Raw genomic sequence first — 27,026 nt, forward strand, 5'->3', positions numbered from 1 at the left:
GTTCAATGTAAAGGTCCCCAGTCACTGGGCTCTCCCTTCCCCAAATGCACAGATCCTCTCTCCTCACCACGTGGCTGCCGCTGGGAGATGGGAGAGGGTGGCATTGGGGGTGTAAGACTGTCTCTCTGGCCTTACTGCCTCTTTTGGTGACATGACGTTAAAACTGGGTACTGTGACTGGTCACCTGAGTTTCGGTTTTTGTGACTGTGCTTTTCTGTGTGCGGATCATTGCTAAATTTCGTGTTCCAGCAGGATGGATGAACGGTGCAGGCTTCTATTCCTCCATCTCGCTCCACTGTCCTTTATTTTCTTTTAGTATTTTTTTGTGATGTACAATCAGTGTACAAATATTTCACCTCCCTGATTAAGTATACTCGTAAGTATTTTGTTGTTTTTGATGGTGTCGTAAATGGAATTGTCCCCGACAGTGTATAAAAACAATGGATTTTTGTGCATTGATTTTTTTTTGTCCTGCAAGCTTACTGAATTATTAGCTGGATAGTTTTTCCCGAGGGTGTGGGGATTCGTACTGTTCTCTGCATTTAAGATCATGTTGTCTGTGAACAGACATAACTTCTTCCTTTCCAACTTGGAGGTCTTTATTTTTTTCTTGACTAATTGCTGTGGCCAGGACTTCCAGTACGGCGTTGAACAGAAGTGCTGTAAGCACGAATGCTTGGTTTGCTCCTGATCTAGAGGAGAAGTTTTCAGTCTTTCACCGCGGAATATGATGCTGACAGTGGGCTTTCCGTGTGGGGCCTTTGTTATGTTGAGGTAGTTTCCTTCTGTTCCTAGTTGACCGAGTGTTGTTTTAATCATGAAAGAATGTTGAATTTTGCCACTTTTTTTCTGCATCAGTTGAGATCATCATGTGGTTTTCCCCTTAATTTAGTTAATGTGGTATATTACACTGATTGATTGTTTTTCTGTTTTTTCTTTTTTTTGAGATGGAGTTTCGCTCTTGTTGCTCAGGCTGGAGAGCAACGACACCATCTCAGCTCACGGCAACCTCCTCCTCCCAGGTTCGAGTGATTCTCCTGCCTCAGCCTCCTGAGTAGCTGGGATTGCAAGCGCCCGCCAGCACGCCCAGCTGATTTTGCATTTTTAGTAGAGACAGGGTTTTACCCTGTTGGTCAGGCTGGTCTCGAACTTCTGACCTCAGGTGATCTGCCTGCCTCAGCCTCCCAAAGTGCTGGGATTATAGGTGTGAGCCACCATGCCTGGCCTACACTGATTGCTTTTCACATGGCAAATCTTCCTCGCAGTACAGGAATAAATCCCATTTGATCATGGTTTATAATTCTTTTAATATGCTGCTGAATTAAGTTGGCTAACATGTTGTTGAGGGTTTTGGCATCAGTATTCATCAGGATTGTTAGTCTGTGTTTTCTTTTCTTATAGTGTCTTTTGTTTGTCATAAAAGAAAAAAGTGTGAACTTTAAAAAAAAAATTTTTTTTTTGAGATGGAGTCTTGCAGTCTCCCAGGCTGGAGTGCAGTGGCGCAATCTCAGCTCACTGCAAGCTCCGCCTCCTGGGTTCACTCGATTCTCCTGCCTCAGCCTCCTGAGTAGCTGGGACTATAGGCGCCACCACCACGCCTGGCTAATTTTTGTATTTTTAGTAGAGATGGGGTTTCACCTTGTTAGCCAGGATAGTCTTGATCTCCTGACCTCGTGATCCACCCGCCTCAGCCTCCCAAAGTAAAAGTGTGAACTTTTTTTGACACTTCTATATCCAGCAAAACTCAAAAATGAGGGAAAAATTCAGAAATTCCCAAAGAAAAGTGGAAAGAGTTTATTACTGTATTCTACCTTATAGTATAAGGTAGGAAGTGTTCCTTCCCTTTCATTTTTTGGGAAGGGTTTGAGGAAGACTGGTGTTAATTTTTCTTTAAATGTTTGGAAGAATTTACCAGTGACGCCATCTGGTCCTGGACTTTTCTTTGTTGGGAGGTTTTTAGTTACAGATTTAGTGTCCTTACTAGTTATAGGTCTATTCAGATTTTATGGTTCTTCATGACTGAGTTTTGGCATATTATATGTTTCTAGGAATTTGTGTGTTTCATCTAGGTTATTTAGTATTTAATTTGTTGGTATACAATTTGTTCACATTCTTTTGTAATCCTTTTTATGTAAAATCAGCAGTAATAACCTCATGTTGTTTCTGATTTTAGTTGAATCATATCTTGTTTTCTTAGTTTAGCTACACTTTGTCAATTTTGTTGATCTTTTCAAATAACCAACTCTTGGTCTCATTAATTTTTCTTTATTGTTTTTGTATTCTCTCATTGTATATCTCTGTGCTAATTTTTATTATTTCCTTCCTTCTGCTACTTTTCAGTTTGTTTCCTTTTTTCTGGTTCCTTAAGGTGTCAAGTTAGGTTGTTGATTTGAGATCTTTTGTCTTTTAAATGTATTTATAGCTATAAAATTTCCTTCTTTGCACTGCTTTCACTCTAATTTATAATTTTGTTTCCATTTTCATTTTTCTCAATATATTTTCTAATTTCTCTTGTGATTTCCTCTTTGGACTATTGGTGAAGATTTTATTATTTCCACATACTTGAATTTTTCAGGATTTTTTTTGGCTATTGATTTCTAGTTTCATTCCTTTGTGATTAGGAAAAATAAAACTTTGTATGATTTCAATTTTTTAAATTTATTAAGGCTTGAGGCTGGGTGTAGTGGCTTATGCCTGTAATCCTAGCACTTTGGGAGGCCGAGGCAGGTGGAACACTTGAGGTTGGGAGTTAAAGACCAGCTTGGACAACATGTTGAAACCCGTTCTGTACTAAAAAATACAAAAATTAGCCAGGCGTGGTGACGGGCACCTGTAATCCCAGCTACTTGGGAGGCTGAGGCGCAAGAGTCACTTGAACCTGGGAGATGGAGGTTGCAGTGAGCCAAGATTGTGCCACTGCACTCTAGCCTGGGTGACAGAGCGAGACTCTGTTTTTTTAAAAAAAAAAAAAATTTATTAAGGCTTGTTTTTTGGCTTACTATATGGTTTATCCTGGAGAGTGTTTTATGTGCCCATGAGAAAAAAATGTATTGTGCTACTTTTGGGTGGAATGTTGTATATATATATATGTTAGGTCCCAACTGGTCCATAATATTGTCCAAGTCCTCTATTTGGTTACTAATTTTCTGTCTGGTTATTCTATCCATTATTGATATTCAGATATTGAGTCTCCTACTATGATTGTAGAGCTGTCTATTTTTCCCTTAATTAAATTTTGCCAGTGTTTGGCTCATATACTTTGGAATTCTGGTGTTTGCTTTATCTGTGTTTATAATTGTTGTATCCTTTTGGTGAATTGACCCTTTTATCATTATATATATTTTATCATGTCTTTCTTTGTCTCTTGTAATGGTTTTTGATATAAAGTCTATTTTGTTTGATATTAGTAAAGCCACTCCTGCTCTTTTGATTACCGTTTGCATAAAATACCTTTTTCCAGCCTTTCACTTGCAACCAGTATATATCCTTAGATCTAAAGTGAGTATCTTGTAGACAGTATATAGTTGGATATTGGTTTGTTAAAAATTCATTCTGCCAGGTATGTCTTTTGATTGGGGAGTTTAATATATTTACATTCAAAGTAATTACTGATAGAGTATCACTTGCTTTTGCCATTTTCTTGTTTTCTGTATGTCTTACAGCTTTTTGTCCCTCATTCCCTTTATGACTGCCTTGCTTTGTATTGAGTTGATTTTTTATAGTGACACTTTTTTTATAGTGATTCCCTTTGCTTTGGGATAAGGTAAAGGATATGTAATATCCTAAAGTTGAGACATTCTATTTTAAATTGATACCAACCTAACTTCAATTGCACACAAAAACTCGACTCCTTTACAGTTCCGCCCCCAACTTCATTTTATTGATGTCACAAAGTATGTCTTCATTTTGGGTGTACCCATTAACTTAGATTTATAATTATTTTATATCTTTTAAAATCTTATGGAAAATAAAAAGCCACATTGTAAAGAAAAATTATAATAATATTTTTATATTTTTTATGTGTCTATCTTTGCTAGAAAACTTTATATTTTCATATAGCTTCAAATTACTCTCTAGCATTTTTTCACTTCAACTTTAGGTGTTTTTTTTTAGGCAAGGTCTAGTGGTAATGAACTCTCTTAGCTTTTCTTTGGGAATTTCTGAATTTTTCCCTCATTTTTGAGTTTTGCTGAATATAGAAGTGTCAAAAAAAAGTTCACACTTTTTTCTTTCGGCACTTTGACTATATCACCTCATTGGCTTCCAGCCTGAAAATTTTCTGGCTGAGATATCGTTTATGGTCTCACTGAGGATCCCTTGTAAGTGACCAGAACTTCTGGCATTCAAGAATCTCTCTTTGTCTTCGGTGGATTGATTATGGTGTGTCCCTGTGTGGTTCTGTGGAATTTTTTGAGCTCCTTGGAGTTACATAATCATGTCTTTCCTCAAATTGGAGAAGTTTTCAGCTAATATTTTGTAAAAACCACCTCCCTGCCCTTTTATCTCTCCTTTTCTTCTAAGAATCCCATAATTCACATACTGTTCTGCTTGAGGGTGTTGTGTAAGTCCCTTAGGCCCTGTTCAGTTTTCTTTATTCTTTTATCTCCTCAGACCTGATCATTTCTGATAACCTGTGGTTAAGTTTGCTTTTCTTTCTTCTGTCTGTTTGAATCTGCTGTTGGATTCCTCTAGTTAATTTTTTCAATTTATATATGGTATGTTTCAGTCCTAGAAGTTCCTTTGGTTCTCTTAAAAATAATCTCTGTTTCTTTGTTGATATTCTCTTTTGCTTCATGTGCCATTTGCCTGGTTCCTTGAGCTCCTTGAGCGTATTTACAACGGCTGTTGTAGATCTTGCTCTGCTGAGTCTGGTGTGTGTTTCTTCAGATACTGCTCTTGGAGATTTATTTTGTTCCTTTGATGAGTCATACTTCCCTGTTTCTTTTTATGTTTGTGTTTTATTGGTTGAACATTGGGCATTTGAGAAAACAGACACCTATTTAGGTTTTTGCATGTTTTCAGGGGAACCCTCACTAATGAGTGGGCCCCGAAGCCTGGAGACCAGCCCAGCATGAAGACTTAAGACCTCATCTTTTCTGGGCATGTGTTCTGTCTGTACCTGTGTGCGCGTCCTTCCCTACCTCCCTGGTTGCTTTCAAGTGTCTTTCATTCCCAGAGTCTCACCCCAGCTGCTTCTTGTGCCCTTAGATGCTCTTCATTTTCTTCTGCTTGTAATTCCTTCCCCCCAGGCATCCAAGGGTTTGTAGTCCTCTGGCAGTTTTCATATGCTGCAGAACCTGCCACTGCCATCTTTAGCATCCAGCCTCAAGTCCAAACTATGCTGACGATTCCTGTTTGAGCTCCATGTCAGACAAGACAGAAACCAGTACGTTGGGCAGAACAAGTTAGAACACTGTAAACAAGTTCCGTTTTGCGTCTTCCATCATGAGGGACCTGGGAGTTGGGACGCGTCCTCCTGACCACACCATGCTACACTGGGGTGGGGCAAGACCTTGTGAAAACATCATACAGTTTTGTACCATTTTGCATATGACTTTTTGTTTTGATTTGGTGGTCACTTGTTTGGTTAGACATTTGACTAATTTCCAGAGCTCCTATTATTTTATTTTAGTCAGTCTGGAGTTGTTTTTTTGATGTTTTCGTGGGAGAACAAGGGCCTAATGCTTCTTCCTCCACTGTCTTATTGATACGAATCTTTTGAGATTTTAGTTTTCAAATGGGATATTTTGCTAGTCACTGGTGATGGGCATGGCGGGGTTGGATACTACGGTCCCCTACACACTCAGCTCCTGGTTGTCTATCTTTTCTCCCCAGTACAAGCGTGGGGGACCCATCATTGCCGTGCAGGTGGAGAATGAATATGGTTCCTATAATAAAGACCCCGCTTATATGGCCTACGTCAAGAAGGTGAGAGTCCTCGTGGCGCTTCTTTAACTTCCTTCCTCTGGAGTGTGTTGTGGGCTGTGGTGTGTTGTGGGCTGTGCTGTGACGTGTGACGTCAAGAAGGTGAGAGTCCTCGTGGTGCTTCTTTAGATTCCTTCCTCTGGAGTGTGTTATGGGCTGTGGTGTGATACGTGAGTCTTATATTTTTCTCATATTAATACATCCTCCAACGTCATTTATTAGTGAATTTTCTCTGTTGTTTTATTTCAGCAGGGTTGTCACTTACTTACCCTTGATTGAGTTTCATCTGGGAATTTCAGTACATACCTGGTATTGCAGGGGCTGGGAATAAAGGAATTGGCTTAACTGCACCGTGATGATTAGGAAGGCTTCCTGGAGAGGCTGCTCCAGTTCTGAAGTCTAAAGTGGTGGTTCCCAGCCCAGGCTGCATACTGGCTTTATCTGGGGAGTTTTAAGAAATCCCTGCGCCCAGGCCTTGAAGCGCCTCCTGCTATACCCCATTCCCGCAGCCTGCTTCTTGGCCCTGGGGCCTCTCAGCGGTTGTTGACTTAGTTACCCAGCTGCAGAGAGGAGAGTGCAGCTCCCGCAGGGATGTCCCGGTCCACTCATGCTTCCCTGGTGTCTGGGCGGAGGTACCCATGTGTGACTCAGGTGGGCAAAGAGAAGCAGCGGCGTCCAGCCTCTGTGGTCCCGAAGCTCTTAGGAGCATTCCCCAGCCTCTCTCTGAGGCTGCTGGGAGAGTGGTGTGAGAGAAGAGGTGCCCACCCCTGGCCTGGCTCTGCAGATCTCTGGTGCTCAGGAGGGCGCAGTTACCCCCTGCAGGGTGGAGTCAGTAAATGAATGCCCAGGAAGTGTTAGGGGTGTGTGTATGTGGTAGGGACCTAAGGAAACGCTTGCTAAATATCAGTGAATGACAGCGTGAGGTGGTAGATACAGGGCTCTCGATAAATCCCACCTGGGCTCATGGATTGAACTCTGCAGCTCCCTTGTGCCTGAGACAAGAGCCCCTTCTGCTCTTTCCTTCCCAGCATGTGGGACTGGACACGAGCCTTATTCGCCCAGCACATATCTCCCTGCCTACCCACTTCCAAAAGATTTCAGCGGAAATAAACAGTCTTGGCCTGACATCTGCAGAGAAGATTATAGGAAGACCCCTCTGTGGGGGTTTCTGATCCAAAAGATCCTAGAGCCTCAGCACAAGCCTTTGGCTCTGGGTTCAGGCCCATGTTGCCACGGGCCCTGTAGCCTGCGATGCTTGACTTCACCCCTCCGAGGTGCGTCTGTACTGTGAAGACATTAACTGTGAGGCTTGCCTAGCACAGTCTGTGTCAGGTGCCGAGCGGAAGGCCTGGCGCGGCGGTGACTGCCCTGTGGGTGTCGGGATGTTCTGAGTGGTCCTCGTCGTCAGTGCCCCTCAGGCACAGCGTTTCTTCCGCTTCACTCTCGCTTTACAGCTGGGAGGATGCTTCCTGCTGTTCTGGACGTGGGACGTGCACCATGGGCACGTGACAGGGCATGGTGGGCCCTCCTGGGCCTTGCCATCCCCCAAACCCACACCGGCTAGCGTGGGGAAGGGACAGGCCTGTCGCTTGTGGTGTGAGTGAAGGGAAGGATGTAGGTGTCATCCTGGAGGCCTGACCTGCTCGCTGGAGCCCAGCAGACAGTGGCGGGTGACACGTGGCAGCAGGCTTCCCTGAGCCGGCCTCAGTGTAGACTCGCCTAGGCATGCTGGCTGGCCCACTGGGCAGCTTCCACATCCAGAGCAACCAGGGGCTGCCCCAGCTTGCCAGCCCTGCCCCTGCTGTGATGGGAATTCATGCTGACTGGAGCTGTGCTGAGCATGGAGGTGCAGATGGCAGGAGACTTTTCTGTTTTTGGCAGAGAAATAAACGCTTTATTCAGCATCTCTCCCTCCAGCTCTTTGGGCTACCCAGCTGCAGCTGTGTGTCCCTGCAGACGCTCTGAGGACCCAGGGCAGACGTGGGCTTATCTCATTTCCCCCCACAGGCACTGGAGGACCGTGGCATCGTGGAACTGCTCCTGACTTCGGACAACAAGGATGGGCTGAGCAAGGGGATTGTCCAGGGAGGTAACTGCACTTGTGTTGGGCCGTGGGGGCTGGCGGCGGCCCTGGGCTGGCTGTGCACACTCTCCCTGTGGGACTGCGACCCAAGTAGGAGTTTCTGTGGTGCCTGTTATTCTCCCGTGCATGTGGCACTGGGCTGCAGGACCTTGGGTTCCATGAGTGGGGAGGGTCTGTGTGAGAGACCATGGTGCGTGGCCAGCTGGGTGGCTGTTCTCCTGCCCTGCTGGGCACTCGGGCTCCAAGGGCACTCTGCAGATGACTGACTCGTGTGGGCTTCCTGTCTTCGGAACGTTGCAGCTCCGTTTTTCCCAGCTGCATGGACCCCGAACCTGGTAGTGACTGTGACCTCCTGTCCAGTCTGCCTGGCACCTAAGCCATTGTTAGCTTTATCTCCCAGTGCTCCTGGAATCCCTACAGGCCTCAGCACTCACCTGCTAGCAGCACCCCTGGCCTGCGTTGCTGCAGCAGCATTTTCACTGTTGCCTCCACACTGTGTTCTCCGCGTGCCTCTGAAAATGTCGTCCAGATTACCCTACCCTGCTGAGCGCCCGGCGTCTGTCTCACTCAGAGTGCAGATTACCGTCCCCTGCTGAGCGCCCGGCGTCTGTCTCACTCAGAGTGAAGATTACCGTACCCTGCTGAGCGCCCGGCGTCTGTCTCACTCAGAGTGAAGATTACCGTACCCTGCTGAGCGCCCGGCGTCTGTCTCACTCACAGTGCAGATTACCGTATCCTGCTGAGCGCCCGGCGTCTGTCTCACTCAGAGTGCAGATTACCGTACCCTGCCGAGCGCCCGGCGTCTGTCTCACTCACAGTGCAGATTACCGTACCCTGCTGAGCGCCCGGCGTCTGTCTCACTCACAGTGCAGATTACCGTATCCTGCTGAGCGCCCGGCGTCTGTCTCACTCAGAGTGCAGATTACCGTACCCTGCTGAGTGCTGGGCATCTCTGTCTCACTCAGAGTGAAGATTACCGTATCCTGCTGAGCGCCCGGCGTCTGTCTCACTCACAGTGCAGATTACCGTACCCTGCCGAACACTCGGCGTCTGTCTCACTCAGAGTGAAGATTACCGTATCCTGCTGAGCGCCCGGCGTCTGTCTCACTCAGAGTGCAGATTACCGTATCCTGCTGAGTGCTGGGCATCTCTGTCTCACTCAGAGTGAAGATTACCGTACCCTGCCGAACGCTCGGCGTCTGTCTCACTCAGAGTGAAGCGCAGGTTCTGGGAATGACCCCGAAAGGCCTCTCCACGTGGCCTCCAGGACCCAGCTGAGTTCACTTCCTGCTCCTTCCCTTTGCTCACTGTTTCCCCCTCTTTACTGTTCCTCCAGCGTCCGGAGCCCCAGCCCCGGGGGCTTTGCTCTTCTTCCAGAGCTGCAGGCTGTTCTCTAAAGTTAGTGAGGCTTTTTGTAGCACCACACTTGAAACTGAACTTCCTCCTTCTTGGGGCTCACTCAGTCCTTCTCCCTGATTTCTTTTCGCCCTCTCACATTGGGGGTAGTTTGTTTATTTCATTGATCTGTTTCACCCAGCAGTACTCTTGGCGGGGCTTGGGGTTTGGCTGGTTCAGCTGTGCTCAGGGGCCCAGGTGTGGTTCGTGGCCTGGGTGAGCATAGCATCCTCCCATCGATGCAGCGGGGCCCTTCCTGTGGCCTCCTGCAACCGTGCTCATGTCTGCTCCGGCACATTCCACGCTTTCTTTTCTTTCTTTTGCATTCCTCCACAGACCGAGCTGCTGGAACATGTCGCTGTATCCCTGCAGCAGCGCCTGGCATGTGGCTGGCACCCAGGGAGGCCCGGCATGTGGCTGGCACCCAGGGAGTGGGTGCCATGGATGGGGAGGAAAAGGCTTTTGTCCCCAGGCAGAGTCCCTGTGTCTCCGGCAGGGGCAGGACCGGCGGTGATTCCCACGGCTTCCACGCGGTGGCAGTGTCTCCCCACGGCCGCTTCCAAGGCCTGCTCCAGGCTCCTGCGGGCTGTGGCTGTGCCGGGAGACTCCTTTTGACGCTGGAGCACATTTTTAGCGCTTGGCAGTCTCCCCGTTACAGGCCTTGCAAGGCAGCCGGGAGTCTCTACTGCTTTTCCCTGTGGCCCTCCCACCTCCAGGCACCCACCTGCGTGCCCCTGTTGCCACCTGCTGCCTGGAATAACTTCTTTTTTTTTTTTAATTAAAAAAAATTAAATGGTCTAAAAGTGAAATACTTGAAAATGTTGGTAGAGAAATATAGTGTAGCCGACTCTTCATCATATTCAAGTCTTCGGCTTTTTCTTTGGATATTTTCCTTCTTATTTCTAAATACTGTGAACATAGAGCCCTGCATCATTTGCTTTAAAATTCTGCCCGTTGGCCAGGCACGGTGGCTCAGGCCTGTAATTCCAGCATTTTGGGAGGCTGAGGCGGGCAGATCATCTGAGGTCAGGAGTTCAAGACCAGCCTGCCCTACATGGCAAAACCCTGTCTCTACTAAAAATACAAAAAATTAGCCAAGTGTGGTGGCGGGCACCTGTAATCCCAGCTACTCGGGAGGCTGAGGCAGGAGAATCACTTGAATCCGAGAGGCAAAGGTTGCAGTGAGCTGAGATGGTACCACTGCACTCCAGCCTGGGCGACAAGAGCAAAAGTCCATCTAAAAAAAAAAATTCTGCCTATTAACTTCTTGTTCCAGTAGGTGATGAGTGTTCTTTGCTACCCTTCTCGTACCTTCCTGCCAACGTGGCTGTTCAGTCCTGATGGGTGCCAGCGTGAGCCTCCCGGATGTATGACAGGGGTTCACTGCAGGCACCTGCCACGTGGGTGATGCCCTGCACAGTATCTGTGAATTCTCAGGGTGCCAGCTGGCTCTCTTTGCAGTGTGCTTAGTTTTTAGTGTAATTATTCTGTTTGTTTTTCTTTTCATTTCAAATTCTCTTTCCTCCCCTCAACCCCGCCCCCCCGTACTGCTTTCTCTTTTAAACAAATGCTTTGCCAGAGATGTCCCAGACGCCTGCTGCTGGTGTTTCTCAGGTCCTGTACCTGTCCGAGTCTGGCTGTCTGGAGGCCTGGCTCTCACTGTTCTGGCTTGCATGGTGGGGGGTCTGCTGCACGGCTGCATCCCGCGTGGAATACGTTTCCTGTCGCTCCGTGGCTTCCTGGCACCCGCTGTTGCTGCGGCAGCACAGGACACTCCAGTCCCCAGCCTGTCCTGGGTCCTCTCCCTCCTCGCCCCTGCCATGCTCCTCGGGGAGACGCCCTCCCCTTCAGGTGCTGCTGCGCATTCTGCGATCTGGCACAGTTGCGTGGTGGGCGTGCGGGTTGTGCGTGTTCCACCGTCTTGTCCTCGGGTCTTTCGGTCATCCTGGTGTTTGTGTATTGGGAGCTCCTATTGATTGTCTACGTCTTTTCTATTCTTTATCTCTTTGCCTTTCAGTTCTACTTTCTGGGTGACTTCCTGAACTTTTATCTTCCAGTCCTCCGGTAATTTCCTGAGTCACAATTTTCTTGAATATATTTCTCTTCTCATAGCATACTTTAAAAATGGACACACTGCCTTTCTTATTTCCCCTGAGGGTAGTTAGCGTTTTACGAAAGTGCTACCTGTGTTCCTTTCCCTGGCGCTGCCCGCGTTCCTTTCCCTGGCGCTGCCCGTGTTCCTTTCCCAGTGCTGACCGTGTTCCTTTCCCCTGGCGCTGCCTGCGTTCCTTTCCCTGGCACTGCCCGTGTTCCTTTCCCAGTGCTGACCGTGTTCCTTTCCCCTGGCGCTGCCTGCGTTCCTTTCCCTGGCACTGCCCGCTTTCCTTTCCCTGGCACTGCCCACGTTCCTTTCCCTGGCACTGCCCGCGTTCCTTTCCCTGGCGCTGCCCGTGTTCCTTTCCCTGGCACTGCCCGCTTTCCTTTCCCTGGCACTGCCCGCGTTCCTTTCCCCTGGCACTGCCCGCATTCCTTTCCCTGGCGCTGCCCGCGTTCCTTTCCCACTGCTGACCGTGTTCCTTTCCCTGGCACTGCCCGCGTTCCTTTCCCCTGGCACTGCCCGCTTTCCTTTCCCTGGCACTGCCCGCGTTCCTTTCCCTGGCACTGCCCGCTTTCCTTTCCCTGGCACTGCCCGTGTTCCTTTCCCAGTGCTGACCGTGTTCCTTTCCCCTGGCGCTGCCTGCGTTCCTTTCCCTGGCACTGCCCGCTTTCCTTTCCCAGTGCTGACCGTGTTCCTTTCCCCTGGCGCTGCCTGCGTTCCTTTCCCTGGCACTGCCCGCTTTCCTTTCCCTGGCACTGCCCACGTTCCTTTCCCTGGCACTGCCCGCGTTCCTTTCCCTGGCGCTGCCCGTGTTCCTTTCCCTGGCGCTGCCCGCTTTCCTTTCCCTGGCACTGCCCGCGTTCCTTTCCCCTGGCACTGCCCGCGTTCCTTTCCCTGGCGCTGCCCGTGTTCCTTTCCCAGTGCTGACCGTGTTCCTTTCCCTGGCACTGCCTGCGTTCCTTTCCCCTGGCACTGCCCGCTTTCCTTTCCCTGGCACTGCCCGCTTTCCTTTCCCTGGCACTGCCCGTGTTCCTTTCCCAGTGCTGACCGTGTTCCTTTCCCCTGGCGCTGCCTGCGTTCCTTTCCCTGGCACTGCCCGTGTTCCTTTCCCAGTGCTGACCGTGTTCCTTTCCCCTGGCGCTGCCTGCGTTCCTTTCCTTGGCACTGCCCGCTTTCCTTTCCCTGGCACTGCCCGCGTTCCTTTCCCTGGCGCTGCCCGTGTTCCTTTCCCTGGCACTGCCCGCTTTCCTTTCCCTGGCATTGCCCACGTTCCTTTCCCCTGGCACTGCCCGCGTTCCTTTCCCTGGCGCTGCCCGCGTTCCTTTCCCAGTGCTGACCATGTTCCTTTCCCTGGCACTGCCCGCGTTCCTTTCCCTGGCACTGCCCGCTTTCCTTTCCCTGGCACTGCCCGCGTTCCTTTCCCTGGCACTGCCCACGTTCCTTTCCCTGGCGCTGCCCGTGTTCCTTTCCCTGGCACTGCCCGCTTTCCTTTCCCTGGCACTGCCCACGTTCCTTTCCCCTGGCACTGCCCACGTTCCTTTCCCTGGCACTGCCCGCGTTCCTTTCCCAGTGCTGACCGTGTTCCTTTCCCTGGCACTGCCCGCGTTCCTTTCCCTGGCACTGCCCACGTTCCTTTCCCCTGGCGCTGCCCGCGTTCCTTTCCCTGGCACTGCCCGCGTTCCTTTCCCTGGCACTGCCCGCGTTCCTTTCCCAGCGCTGACCATGTTCCTTTCCCTGGCACTGCCCGCGTTCCTTTCCCTGGCACTGCCCACGTTCCTTTCCCCCGGCACTGCCCGCGTTCCTTTCCCTGGCACTGCCCACGTTCCTTTTCTAGGGCTGCCCCTGTTCCTTTCCTAGCGCTGCCGGCGTTCCTTCCCCAGGCACTGCCTGGGTTCCTTTCCCTAGCACTGCCTGCTGTTTTCCTGCTGTCTGTTCCACTCCATCTCCTGTGCCAGGGGATGCTCTGGCTCAGCCCCTACCCAGCAGCTTAGGAAAGAGGCTCTTGGCTGCCACTCAGAGCTCTGGGTGTGGGAGAGGCTGTTGACGGGAGTTCTTCCCCCTGGGGTGACTGGGCCGTGGTGGCTTTTTCAAGAAGAGACACTCACTTGTTGGAGTTTGGGGCAATGTCTTCCACTGTGAAGTGTTTCTGGAGAAGTCTTGGGGTCTTGCGGCAGCTGTTCTGGGCCAGGCCGGTGGTGGACAGGAATGTGCTGTGGAGACTGCCTGCCTCCTCTTCCCGCCCTCCCCCCACCTGCCACACACACCCGCTTCCGCAGCAGCCGGGCCCAGCGTTCTCAGGCAGGATGGCCCCCGAGGAGGGGATGGGCCCAGGTGAGAACAAGAATCGAGGCTGAGGACAGGCATCCTCCCATCTCATGGTGATCAGGGCCTGGGGCTGGGAGTGGGATGAGGCCTTGGGCTGGAGCTGGAGCCGACTGTCACCCCTTCCGCACTCCTAGACCATTTGCTGTCCCTGTGTCCTTCTCAGTATTCCAGGATTTGCCAATGTCTCCTCTTGATGTTCCTCGTGGCCGTCTGCCTGTCCACCCTCCTCTCCTATTTGTGAGAGGTGTCAGGAAGGACAGGACAGAGATGCTTGTGTTCACTTAGCTGTGCACAGCCTGTGGACATTGACTTAGGCCTGCTCAGTTTCAGACTGGCCTCCTGTCTTCAAAGGGCTTCTGGCTTCAGGGGAGGGGTCTGGGTGGAGGGTCCCACCCAGTGGGCTGCTGGAGGACAGGGACGGGGCTGGGCCATGGGGTGGTGTCAGGGGGACCCAGGTGTGCGGCCCCACTCTGCCGCTACCTTGAGGTCAATTACTGTGGCCTAGAGGCAAGTTATTACACCTCCCCGGAGCCCCACCTGTCGCTTGCGTTTCTTCACTGGCATCAGAGGCTTTTGTCCTGCAGCAGCGTATCAGGGTGGCCCGGCTTGCCAGGCTGGCTCAGCCTCTCTCGTGTGTGCCTAGGCCTGCGGGAGCCCAGGCCGCAGCCGTGCCTGTGAGCTGACTGTTAGGCGGACATAGGTGGGTGAGAGGCCCCAGGGTAAGGCTGTGCCACGGGGGTGGGCGTGGGCATCTCCGGCTGTCGGCCAGACAGAGCGCACCTTTCTTGAGCATATGTTTCACTGATAGAAAGCCACTGAAAATAGCGTTTTAAATTTTAAAAGGAACATGTTATGGGGTAGAATACAGAATTAGCCCTTATCAAGAAATCAGAGCGGAATCTTTGTTTACATCATTACCTTGGACCGGGTGCTTGGGGTGCCAAGGAAGGATCAGGCTCTGGTTCCTACAAAAGAACAAGGAACTGAAGTGCGCGCTTGGCTTGCAGAAGTCACAGTTGATCAAGGTCAGGTGCCCAGTGAGTGACTGCCCAGCTCTGTGCCGCTGTGGCAGAATCCAAGACAACAAGATCGGTCTCCTGGCGTCCCGGCTGACTTTTTATTCTTTATTTATTTTTGTGAGACACAGTCTCGCTCTGTCACCCAGGCTAGGCTGCAGTTGCACAATATCGGCTCACTGCAACTTCTGCCTCTTGGGTTCGAGTGATCCTCCCACCTCAGCCTCCCAAGTAGCTGGGACTACAGGCATGCACCACCAACCCTGGCTAATTGTTTTTGTATTTTTTAGTAGAGATGGGGTTTCATCATGCTGGCCAGGCTGGTCTCGAACTCCTGGCTTTAAGCGATCCACCCACCTTAGCCTCCCAAAGCATTGGGATTACAGGTGTGAGCCACTGCACCTGACTGTGGCTGACTTCCAACTGGAGGTGGGAAACCATGTCAGGGCTGGTTACTTTACTGTGCTGGTGGATTGAGAAGGGTCTGGGGTCACTTAGAAGGTCCCTGGCTTTGAGACAATGCTTTGTCTCTCTCTCTCCTCTTCCCTTTAACAGTGTTGGCCACCATCAACTTGCAGTCAACACGCGAGCTGCAGCTACTGACCACCTTTCTCTTCAACGTCCAGGTAAGTCCAGCCCCAGGGAAGCTGCCGCCCAGCCTGCTCAGTGGCCTGTGGGAATTCCAAATGCCTGCCAGCGTGCTCAGCTTCCCCAGTGCAGGGAGCTGGAGTCAGGGCTGTTGGCCTCTTGACCCCTGGCCCATGCCGCTGCGTGCCTGCAAGACCCGCTGCCCACAGACAGCTCTGAGGGCTGCTGTGTAGGCCGATGCAGTGTGGACGTCACTCACTGCCCTGAGAGAGGGGGCCTTTTGGTGCACTCCTGGAGGACTCGACTTTTGTGGCCTCAATTAGCTCCACACTTGCTCCCAGGGATTGAGGGGGAAGAAAAACTTCCCCGTCCTGTACTACACAGGCATCGGACCTTCACCCGTGAGGGCCCTGCAATCCTAGAAAGATGACTGTCATCAGCAAGGCAGGAAGCCTGGTCCCCTCCAGGTCTGGAGAGAGGGAGGAGTTTCTACATGTCCCTCAATATCTGTCAAACCGATGGGCATTTACACTGCACTGTAGTTCTGACTGACCTCTGTCAAACTCGTGTGCCCCTCCGGAGCAGATGGATGGATGGGGCCATGCTGCCACCCTCTGCAGAGCTGAGAGGCCCTGGCTGTGCCCTGGCTCACTGCCCCTGTGCCGCATGGTCACACTGGTCCTGGGCCTGCAGTGGAGACTGCCCCGTGCCGCATGGTCACGCTGGTCCTGGGCCTGCAGTGGAGCTGTGCTTGGACGGACAGGCACGGATGCCTGTGGAGATGCTGGGCCGCTTTCCATTCTGGCTGATGGTCTTTCAGAGCAGCGGCTGTGTCCTCAGGCACATCTGTGTGGAGCCACCACAGCCGTGTGGGGCCATGTGTGTGTTTGATGTGGCTCCTCCTGGGGTTCAGGTGGCCAGAGTAGGTGGGGAGGCTCCCAGGAGGAGATGGGAGGGCTGGCCCCACTCCCAGACAGGCTCCTGTGAGGCAGGTCACGCGTGATCCAGCTGGGTCTCTGCCTTCCTTCCTGGACATTTCCTGAGTGCCTGCCGGTGTGTGTAGTGGAGTGGGGGGCCTCTCACGCTTCTGACTGAGATGACGGGGTTTCCTGCCCTGTGCTGTGTGACTTTGGGCAAGTTACTTAACCTCTCTGTGCATCTCTGTCTTCTAAGTGAGGATGATGAGAGTACATTGCCTTATGGTGTCAACTCACAGGGTTGTTTGAAGATTAAATGAAGTAATATTTGGAAAGTGCCTAGCACGGCAGCTGATACAACAGAATGCCTTATGTTTACCTAGCCTTCAAGGTCATCCTTAGAGAGGTAGCCGTGCCCGAGCCGTCCCAGGCCAGCTGTCCTGCTAATAGAATGGTCCTGCTGACGGGCTTTGTGTGTGCAGTCCAGAGATGTCTGTTTTCATTAAGGAAGGGGACTTGGACACCTCCCTGTTTGAATCAAGGGCTCTCTGAATGCACAGCGCAGGCCCCAGTGTGCTCCACGTGATGATGTCGATAGCATTTCACTCCCCTTCCGCGCCCGTGACCGGTGACGGGGATAACTATGCAAGTGTTTCCTGAGCACCTCCGACCTGCCAGGCAGTGTGCTGAGGGCGTTACGCGCACTCTCATCTCATTCTCCCAACAGTCATGTGAGCCAGTGAAGGAGACGGCCATGGAGTGTGTAAGGCACCCTGTAAGTAGTGGCCACTGCAGAGCTCCAGCTCTTAGCCAGTTGTGCAGTGCAGTGGCCTGGCACGTGGGTGGACCCTGGTACCCCCAAGCCAACAGCCTTGCTTCTGGCATGGGAGATTTCTGACTTGCGGGACTTTGAATCCGCCCCTCCCTTTTTAGTGATTTAAACGTGGTATGGTGTGTCTCCTTCTTGGAAGGTAGGTGGCTTGTAGAGAAAACTAAGCCACCAGTCTTGCTAAAAGAATTCTTGTAACTACTCTGGCTTTAACCTGGGTATGGCTGGTACCTTCTACTCAATGGACCGTAAGTTTGTCCCGTCCCCCTGGATCAGATTTTGTTGCTGCGTATGCAGTGGCGCTCTAAACATGAGGCCATCACTGACCTAGAGATACCTGACAAGCTGTCACTGGATGAGTGAGGAAGACTGTCTGGCACAGAGCCTGAAATACTAGCACGTTAGTCTTTACACCTCCCCCAGGCGCTCTGGGCTTCTGCAAACAGGACAGAGTGGTCATGGTCCCAGGAATGATCTTGGCCTCCTTGGGGCAGTCCTATGCCAAAGCCAGTATTCAGAAAGAAGATTTAAGATTTGTTGAGTAGCCCAGCCAAGGTATAAATCCAAACTGTTGGTACAGAACCTGCACCATGAATAGCTGTGCTGTAAGGCCCTGATTTTCTGGTTCAGAAAAAGCTGCTGTTTAAGCTGAGTTGGACCTTGAAGAGGGCCCACTCGTAGCATCTGATTATTCTGCTAATGGAGCCAATACCCGGGGGGTCTGTATCCACAGTAAACCTCCCAGATACGGAGTTGTCCTGGGTAGAACGTCTCTCTTCCCTGGAAGAGGACAGGCAAAGCTTGGCTTGATCCAGAACCAGTGTCTTCTTGCTAACATGTGCACAACATTAAAACCATCAGGGTTTGCCGTAGCGACTTTGGGAGCTTTATCTGCTCTGTACCTGCACGTGTGGGGTCCACATGTGGCAGGAGAACTGGTGTGCAGGTGGATTTGGCCGTCACCTATGCCCCACCTCCAGAGACCTCTAAGGCAGTGGGTATGCAGCCAGGGAAGAGTGGAGAGGGCAGGGATCCTGGGGCTCCCCTTCACGAAGAGATTCCCTCTTTTGTGTCTGGCCAGCCTGCTTGTCTAACTCTCTTTTTGTGGTGTCCAGGGGACTCAGCCCAAGATGGTGATGGAGTACTGGACGGGGTGGTTTGACTCGTGGGGAGGCCCTCACAATATCCTGGATTCTTCTGGTGAGTGCTTGCAGTTACTACATCCAGCATGTGTGCTACTTAAGAAGTGAGGATGAGTTTCAGTCACCGGCTAACGAATGTAGGTCAGCCATAGGGGTGCAAGGCTGCTGGGATTATCTGTGTGCAGAAGTTGGCTCTGGATATTCTTGAGTCATTTGTCTTGACACTTTGATGAATGGGAGGGCTTTTTAGCATTGCTTGTTCGTGTTTTTGTAATTAGAAGGGTAATGCATGCCTATTGCAAACATCCAGAAAATACCGAAAAAGTATAGAGAAGAAATAAAATTCCCAGAGCCCAGAGAACATTTAGATGTATACCATGTAGGCAGTTCTCTGTGTATCTGTACCGACAGCTCTATACGCCCACACAGAGAGACAGATGCAGCCATGCTCCGCTGCATGGCACCTGCTTGTACCGGTGAATGCACATACGGACCGCTTTCTGTATGACCAAATACAGACTTACATGACTGCTTTAAAGAATGTGAAGAGCCCCGTTCTAAGCCACGCTTCGTGGACACAGTCTCTCGGGCCGTTTCGGGTGGTGGTTAAGCGCACGCCATCTCGGTGAGCGTCCCGGAGCCCGCGCTCTGCGCACCTGGCGTTCCCGGTGGCCCTCAGCGCCTGTTCATGCGCATGCGCACCCCTCAGCCCCGGAAAGACGGCAGTTTCAACCGCTGCTGCCGAGTGGATGCACCCATTTCCCACAGATTCAGCAACGCTGAGTATTAAAATAACTTTTAATATTGGTCTACTCAGTACATCATTGTTTAGTCTGCGTTTCTTTGATTTCTATTAATAAAATATATATTTATTAAACCATTGGTTTTTCTCCTTTGCTATGGTCTTGTCATGTCCTGGTTGATTTCCTAACAAAGGCAGAACAGGGAGGTGTCAGAGTTTTCTCTCTAGGGATGCATCCATCTGTGTGCATTTGATACACCTGGTCGGGCAGGCTCACATGGGGATCGCGCTGGCTGCAAGGCCCTGGCCGCCCTGGGCTGCAGGTGGTCCACATGGAGCTCAGAGACTTGACCAGGATTTACAAACAACTGGAGGCTCGAGCTCTGGGGCCATGATTCTGGCCCACACGTCCTCCACCCCTAATCTTCTGTGATTGGGGTTTTAGTGAGAGCTAGGAGGACAGAGTGACAACGTTGGCCTTGAGGTGGGACTGGGCAAGAGGAGAGTAGTGAAGGGACCCCAGCTCATCTCAGACTTTAACTCACTCTGCACATCCCCTTTCTCCCTCCTCCGGCAGAGGTTTTAAAAACCGTGTCTGCCATTGTGGACGCCGGCTCCTCCATCAACCTCTACATGTTCCATGGAGGCACCAACTTTGGCTTCATGAATGGAGCCATGCACTTCCATGACTACAAGTCAGATGTCACCAGCTATGGCAAGTATTCATCAACACTGCTCTCCCTGGTCTGCCGTGCATGGGCATGGCTAGGGCTTGCTATGGAGAGGCCTTCAGGGTCAACTTCCGGCACCTTCAGTGTCTTTGGCAATGGAGGACCTGGAGAAGGCAGAGGCTTTGCCTGGACGGTCACGTTACACTCCCAGAGGAGGGAAGCCTCAAGGCGGGTGGAGTGCCTGTGAGCCGGCCACTTTGGCAGAAGTGGCCTCCGCTCCCTGCCCAGGCCCTTGAGGAGGTGTGATCCTGCCCCCTTTAGGTTGAGAGTTCCAGAAAGTAGAAATTACACCTGCAGCTAGAAATTTAGGGCCATGCTGTGATCATGGATAGTTTGTGTTTTTTTGAATTTGTGAGAGAGTATCATCTGTCACCCAGGCTGGAGTGCAGTAGTGTGATCATAGCTCACTGCAGCCTCGAATGCCTGGGCTCAAGTGATCCTCCTGCTTCAGCCTCTTGAGTAGCTGGGACTACAGGTGTGCACCCCAACCCCTGGCTAATTTTTAAATTTTTTTGTAGAGGCGTGGTCTCGCTATGTTGCCCAGGCTGGTCTGGAACTCCTGGCCTCAAGTGATCCTCCTGCCTTGGCCTCCCAAAGTGCTGGGATTACAGGTGTGAGCCGCTGCGCCCGGCCTTGTGGACACTTGTTGTAGTTGCATGGTCTTTCGTGTTTACAGCATTTTGACTGAATGGCTCAAAAGTGTCTTGCCTCCGCAATGGCTGAGATGAAGACCTGTGGCCCTTCTGAGCTTCTGCCTGTTCTTTGTGCTGCCACATGTGCTGTGCTGGGGACAGGAATGACCATGACAGGGCCCGGTGTCTTGCAGACTATGACGCTGTGCTGACAGAAGCGGGAGATTACACAGCCAAGTACATGAAGCTTCGAGACTTCTTCGGCTCCATCTCAGGTACCCAGCAGACAGCAGACTCAAGTTCCAACTCAGGCCCTTGCTTCTGCTCTCAGACCCCGAAAGAGTTACTTCCTTACTGTCCCATCTGGACTCCAGTTGATCTGTGTGTAAGAATGTTCTAGACAGGGACAGGGAGAGTGTGGGGCTGTTTCTGTCTTGCCGACGTCACCTGTTCCAGGTGTTAAGGCTCCTTATCTCCTGTGGAGGACGGGAGAATGCCCCTGGCCTTCCTCCCCTGGCCTCAGCAGGTGCTGAGAGCTGGCCTGTTGTTCCTCGTGGTGCTGGGATGCAGGAGCACATTGGGTCTGTGAATGGGAGCTAGGCGGGGAGGACGAGCAGACGGTGACATTTGGGTCCCTTGGGGATGACGCTGTTGTCTGTGTGTTGCAGGCATTCCTCTACCTCCCCCACCTGACCTACTTCCCAAGATGTCGTATGAGCCCATAACGCCAGTCTTGTACCTGTCTCTGTGGGATGCCCTCAAGTACATGGGGGAGGTGAGTGCCGGGGGCAATCGTGGGTGTAGCAGGGGTGTGGGGAGAGGAAGGCCAGCGCCTAGTGGCTTTGAGGTCCGCTCTCCAGCCTTGGAGCTCAGAGTGAAGAAGACAGACTCATGCTAGAGTGTGAGTTGGGGAGAAACAAAGGCCCCTGAGGGACAGCGGGTGGCCCTGTGAACCGTTCCTTCCTCCAGCCTCAGAGAGGAGAGAGGGGCGGAGGAACAGGGAGGGCCTCCTCCGGTGGCCCGAGGCTGTGCTGCATACCCCCTGCCTGTGGACTGCACTCGGCCGGGGCACACCCCTTTGTCCCACCCTCTTCCCCATCACTCTGCAGAGCTGTAGGTTTAGTGCAATGAGAAGTCAAAGTAGAAACACCCGCCAAACCCCTGCTTCCACTCCACGTGCCAGCCCCCAGGCAGAGTCTGTGACCCCACTCCTGCTCAGCCTGCCCCCCGCCATCTCTTCTGTACGCAGCCAATCAAGTCTGAAAAGCCCATCAACATGGAGAACCTGCCAGTCAACGGGGGAAATGGACAGTCCTTTGGGTACATTCTCTACGAGACCAGCATCACCTCATCTGGCGTCCTCAGCGGCCGTGTGCGTGATCGGGGGCAGGTAGGAGCTTCTTTTCTAAATTCCCGCGACCTTCTGATGAGCAGCCCTGCAATATGTTCTGTCCCTCAGAATCAGCTATTTCCAGCTGTAAATATGGCCCTTCTGAGTCAGCTCTGCGAGTCTTCATGGGGGCATTCGTTTCTGCTCTGCCCGCTGGCCCCTTGTCTGCCCACAGGCATGTGGTGCTGCCCTTCTTGGCCTAGCGGAGGTCCCACGTACCCTCCTCCTGTTGGCCATGGATGCTTCTGTCTGTTCCCTTTGGCAGGTGTTTGTGAACACAGTATCCATAGGATTCTTGGACTACAAGACAACGAAGATCGCTGTCCCTCTGATCCAGGTTCATTGTTTTTGGGCGCTGGGTGAGGGCTAGCCCCCGCTGCTTCGAGGAGGATGGGGGGAGTCACCGAGGAAGACTTGGGAGACCCGTGGCTCCTTCCCCACAAGCTGCAGGTGGAGAGGGCGAGCGCGCCTTTCTGCCCAGCTGGGATGTGCACTCCCATCCCCAGAGTGTAGGGAAGAACTGGGGTCCACAAGCACATTCTGAGGGGCAGCTGTGGCCTTCCAGTGGTCACCGTTAGCCCTACTGGGGTCCACAAGCACATTCTGAGGGCAGCTGTGGCCTTCCAGTGGTCATCGTTAGCCCTGTGTTGCTGGCAGGGTTACACTGTGCTGAGGATCTTGGTGGAGAATCGTGGGCGAGTCAACTACGGGGAGAATATTGATGACCAGCGCAAAGGTGGGTCCGAGAACGTGTCGAAAGAAGAGCGGCCATGCTGGACACGTGGCTATTGCTTCTCTTGCCAGCAGCCACCAGGACACGGAGGCCCCTTGCAGGGAGGTGGAGGCTGGGTTGTCCCGTACATGAGGCCAGTTCTGAGTGGGCCAGAGAAGCTCCGCTGGGCTGTGGCCCCTGTCCCGTTAGCACTGCACATGTGCATTGTCTGCGCGCTTGTGATAAACACAGTGAACACTGAGCTGGCCTGGTCTCCCCTGGGCTGCAGTCGGTTTCCGCAGGGATGTCTGCCTGGGGGACGGCGGTGAGGAGCAATGAATGTGATTTCCAGGAATCCAAGGAAAGGCACAAGACCCCTGCCTTCTTGGGCCTCCACACTGAATTTCTCTTCTTGATCCATCTTGGGAAACCCATAGCTTATCTCGGATGTGGCGCGGGCAGGACGTGGCGCGAGGAGGATGTGGGACATACAGCAAACAAAAGGCCTCTTGGTAGCGCACCCCTCTGGCAGCACACCCCTCTGGCAGCACACCCCTCTGGCAGCACACCCCTCTGGGAACAGGCTGCCAATTTGCTTTATGTTTCCTGGCCTACTAAATCTTTTATGCTTTAATTTAGCCCTTCCTTTTTTAAACAACTCTAGCTAAATGTGGGTGGTTTCAGGTAAGTTATAAAAAAAGAACTCAGAAAAAAATGAATGCGACTGTGGTGAGCAGCACTGGTGACCTCCCAGTTCTCTCACGGTGCCTGCGTTTGTAATGGAGGAAACGTGAAGGGCTCTTTTTGGTCCACATTTCATCTGACAGCCGTCTGGCGGCCTGCCAGGAAAGCGACATGGCCCAGACACTGGAGCCTGGATCCCGGGGATCAGGGCCTCTGCAGATGGGCCTCAGAGCAGCATCTAGACCATCCAGGCCCACACTCCTTCACCCTAAACAGCTCCCTCTCTGGGCCTGTCCTTCTGTTGTTCTCCTGGGGGTTGGAGGGAGCAGCAGCTTGACCATTGTTCCTAACTTTGCTTCCCTGAGCCCTTGTTGAGGGTCCCCTGGGCCCACACTGTGGAGTCCTGTCCTCCGGATCACAGTTAAATGTTTTAAATTACAGACCTCCCTTGAGAAATGTGTGTGCCCACAGACACCTGCACCTGCCATTTCAGAGTCTGTAGGCCCCGCAAAGCCTCTCCACAGTCCCCAGCCTCTGAATCCCCAAGCTAGCCACCCAGCAGCTCCGTAATCTGAGACTGGCAGGGCTGGCCCAGCCCCAGGACACTGATGAGTGGCTCCTCAAGGGACACAGCTCTTCCCTGTTGGATGCCTGAGTGAGGGTGCCATCTGCCCACAGTCCATACTCCTGATGCACAGCTTTAATCCTCGGTGGCATAGGTGACTCCTGGCTGAGTTATTAGGTCTGTGTAGCCTGGGCCCCACTGAAACTGGCCCTGCAGCTAGGCCGGAACCCTCTCAGTCATCTGGAACTTCCTTCAGAGAGAGGCCAGAGGCTGTTCTCCCACTGTAACACCTCAGCTCTATATCCTTCCCATGGCAAATCCTAGGGATTTCCTCCTTCCCATGCCCCATAGAATTGCTAGGGAGCCTTGCTTGCAAGCGAACAGCTCAGGGAGCGTACACTTCAGCACTCCTCACCCCAGCGTCCCAGGGCTTCCCCTTGTGGCCCTGGCCCAGCAGACTTGGCCCCTGCCTTTGGGCTACCCACATGTTCTGCCTCCTTCCCACAGGCTTGATTGGAAATCTCTATCTGAATGATTCACCCCTGAAAAAATTCAGAATCTACAGCCTGGATATGAAGAAGAGCTTTTTTCAGAGGTGGGTCCCTGCCCAGTGCCAGCACGTGCACTCACAGGTTCGGCGCTGTGCGGCAGGCCCCAGGGTCCCTGGTGCACCGTAGCCTGGCCCACACCCAGGTGTGAATGGCCCCAGGAGCCAGATCGGCTGGCTGAGGTGAGGGGTGGCACCGGCGCTAGAAGCCACGTTTGCAGACTAGGAATTCCCAGCATCCTACCCTGCTGCCATTCTGTGTCCTGGTTAAGGTGGGGGGGCCATGGATGGGGAATTAGCTGCAGGACTGGGACCAGATCTAGGGAAGGTCCACCTCCGTCTCCTGCCCTGTGTTCTGTGCTTAGGTTCGGCCTGGACAAATGGAGTTCCCTCCCAGAAACACCCACATTGCCTGCTTTCTTCCTGGGTAGCTTGTCCATCAGCTCCACCCCTTGTGACACCTTTCTAAAGCTGGAGGTTGGTAACCCCCTTTCCCTGCCGGGTTCTCCTACGTCCCTCCCGCCTTGGAGGGCTCTGAGCCAAAGCCACATGAGCTTGGCGAGAGCCCTTGGTGGCTTCTGTGCCCAGAGGGTCTGAGAGGGCTGCTGGAGACTCCCTGGGCCAGGGGAGTGGGCTCACAGCAGAACCACCTCATGCTTCCCACGTGCAGTCTGAGCTTGGGGGCCATGCCTGAGAGGCGTGGCAGTGGCACTAGGGGCACAGGAAATAGAGCATCCCACCTGCTCACCCTCATGGCTGTCCAGACGCAGCTCGCTTTGGTCTCCTGGACCTGAGAGAAGCACGCATGGTGTATGTCTCCCTCCACTTTTGCTGTGGCTCTCGTGGTAGATGAACACCCTTCCCACTCTGTTTCAAGGGCTGGGAGAAGGGGGTTGTATTCATCAATGGCCAGAACCTTGGACGTTACTGGAACATTGGACCCCAGAAGACACTGTACCTCCCAGGTCCCTGGTTGAGCAGCGGAATCAACCAGGTGGGAGCTTCCAGCCCCTTCTTGTTCCCCAAGACGCCCTGCCCACCTGCCCTCCCAGGGAGCCTTCCCTCAGGGTGGAGGGTGTGCCAGTGGGTTCTTCCTCCCTCCTCCTCGCTGCGGACGAGTTGTTGGTCCCTGTCCCTTCCAGCCTGGTTCCCAAACCCTCTCCTTCTGACCTTGCCACCTCTCAGCACCTCCCCTGGCACCAGGACAGACCTCAGCTGCCCTCCCAGCTGGGCCCTCTCTCCACAGGTCATCATTTTTGAGGAGACGATGGCGGGCCCTGCACTACAGTTCACGGAAACCCCCCACCTGGGCAGGAACCAGTACATTAAGTGAGCGGTGGCCCCCCGTCCTGCTGGTGCCCGTGGGAGACTGCCGCCGCCTCCTGACCTGAAGCCTCGTGGCTGCTGCCCCACCCCTCCCCTGCAACCTCAGGGACTGGGGGCTACAGTCTGCCCCCACCTAAGCTGAAAACCCTGAGCCTGCAGGGAAAGGCGGGACGGCTCTGGGCCTGGCTCTGCTGATGACGCCTTTCCTGCAGCCCTGCTCGTGTGCGAGGCTGTCGGGCTGTCTCTAGGGTGGTCTCCAGGGTGGGAGCAGCTAGTCAGATCGCCAAGCCTTTGGCCCTCAGAGAAAGTGCTGAAACACGCCCCTGCGCCGGAAGTCACAGCCCTGCGCCGGAAGTCACGCCCCTGCTCCGGAAGTCACGCCCCTGCGCCGGAAGTCACGGCCCTGCGAGCATCTGCTGGACTCAGGCGTGCTGTTTGCTGGTTCTTGGGAGGCTTGGTCACATCCCTCATAGCCCCTTTTTATCCCCGAAATGCTGGGTGTGTCACCAGTGTAGAGGGTGGGGAGGGGATGTCTCACCTGAGCTGACTCTGTTCTTCCTTCACAACCTTCTGAGCCACCTTTGGGATTCTGGAAGGAACTCAGCGTGAGAAACATGTGACTTCCCCTTTCCCTTCCCACTCGCTGCTTCCCACAGAGTGACAGGCTGGGCCGGAGAAACCGAAATCCTCAGCCCTGCGTCTTCCTGAGTCAGCGAGTGTCTCTGGTGTTCAGTGAGGATGACATGTGGGTCCTGGCAGAAGCTATGGCCCGTATCCGCACATCCAGGGAGGAGGCACAGAAGGCCCAGCTCAGCGGCCCCCGCCCCCCACCGCCCGCGCGGAGCAGCAGGGGCGGAGCAGCCTCCTCCGCAGGTGTCCACGTCCGTGTTTGAGCCTTGCTCTGGGGCTCAGCCCAACACCTGGCTCGGGCTCACTGTCCTGAGTTGCAGTAAAGCTGTAGCGTTGAATCACACCCTCTCTGGTGATAGTCTCCAGTCATGTGTGCCACTCGTGCCAGAGGGGAAGGCTGTGTGAGAGCGTTTTCTCGGTCAGGTTCCCATGGGGCCCCATTTGCCGCTCAGGGGTCCAGACGGGGACCGTCCCTGGGGTGGGTGGGCCATGATCCTGGCCTCATACTCCCCTCCTGACCCCGAATCCCCTTAAAATGTCGTTGGATTGGAAGCGCCCTGGAGAGGACAGGTCAAATGCAAATTCATTCTCATGCTGGTGGGCGGGGGTAAGAATCTGCCAGGCAGTCAAGGGCGCTACATATGAGTTAACTGCGGGGTTGAGTTTTGCTTCACAAACTACATCTGGCATCTACTGCCAAAACCAAATTATCTCCAGTAACAGTCAGAAAGTCAAGTAGCACACACATC

The 27,026-nt window shown here is 52.7% G+C and overlaps 1 protein-coding gene across 1 annotated transcript in view; it reads left to right on the forward strand.

Annotated features, from left to right (window-relative positions):
* GLB1L2 (galactosidase beta 1 like 2) overlaps nucleotides 1-26,620 on the forward strand; it is a 45,128-nt gene extending 18,508 nt beyond the window's left edge. Inside the window, exons 6-19 of the mRNA XM_015116195.3 lie at nucleotides 5,836-5,928; nucleotides 7,933-8,014; nucleotides 15,398-15,468; nucleotides 18,292-18,376; nucleotides 19,638-19,775; nucleotides 20,618-20,698; nucleotides 21,092-21,198; nucleotides 21,673-21,813; nucleotides 22,079-22,150; nucleotides 22,471-22,549; nucleotides 24,282-24,369; nucleotides 24,687-24,798; nucleotides 25,199-25,315; nucleotides 25,568-26,620. Coding sequence (XP_014971681.1) covers nucleotides 5,836-5,928; nucleotides 7,933-8,014; nucleotides 15,398-15,468; nucleotides 18,292-18,376; nucleotides 19,638-19,775; nucleotides 20,618-20,698; nucleotides 21,092-21,198; nucleotides 21,673-21,813; nucleotides 22,079-22,150; nucleotides 22,471-22,549; nucleotides 24,282-24,369; nucleotides 24,687-24,798; nucleotides 25,199-25,315; nucleotides 25,568-25,654 — 1,353 coding nt within the window. The 3' untranslated portion in view covers nucleotides 25,655-26,620. The remainder of the gene's footprint in view (nucleotides 1-5,835; nucleotides 5,929-7,932; nucleotides 8,015-15,397; nucleotides 15,469-18,291; nucleotides 18,377-19,637; nucleotides 19,776-20,617; nucleotides 20,699-21,091; nucleotides 21,199-21,672; nucleotides 21,814-22,078; nucleotides 22,151-22,470; nucleotides 22,550-24,281; nucleotides 24,370-24,686; nucleotides 24,799-25,198; nucleotides 25,316-25,567) is intronic.
* Nucleotides 26,621-27,026: the final 406 nt, after the last annotated feature.

This window comes from Macaca mulatta, chromosome 14 (assembly GCF_049350105.2).
Source record: "Macaca mulatta isolate MMU2019108-1 chromosome 14, T2T-MMU8v2.0, whole genome shotgun sequence".
In the NCBI taxonomy this organism is placed as follows: Eukaryota; Metazoa; Chordata; class Mammalia; order Primates; family Cercopithecidae; genus Macaca; species Macaca mulatta.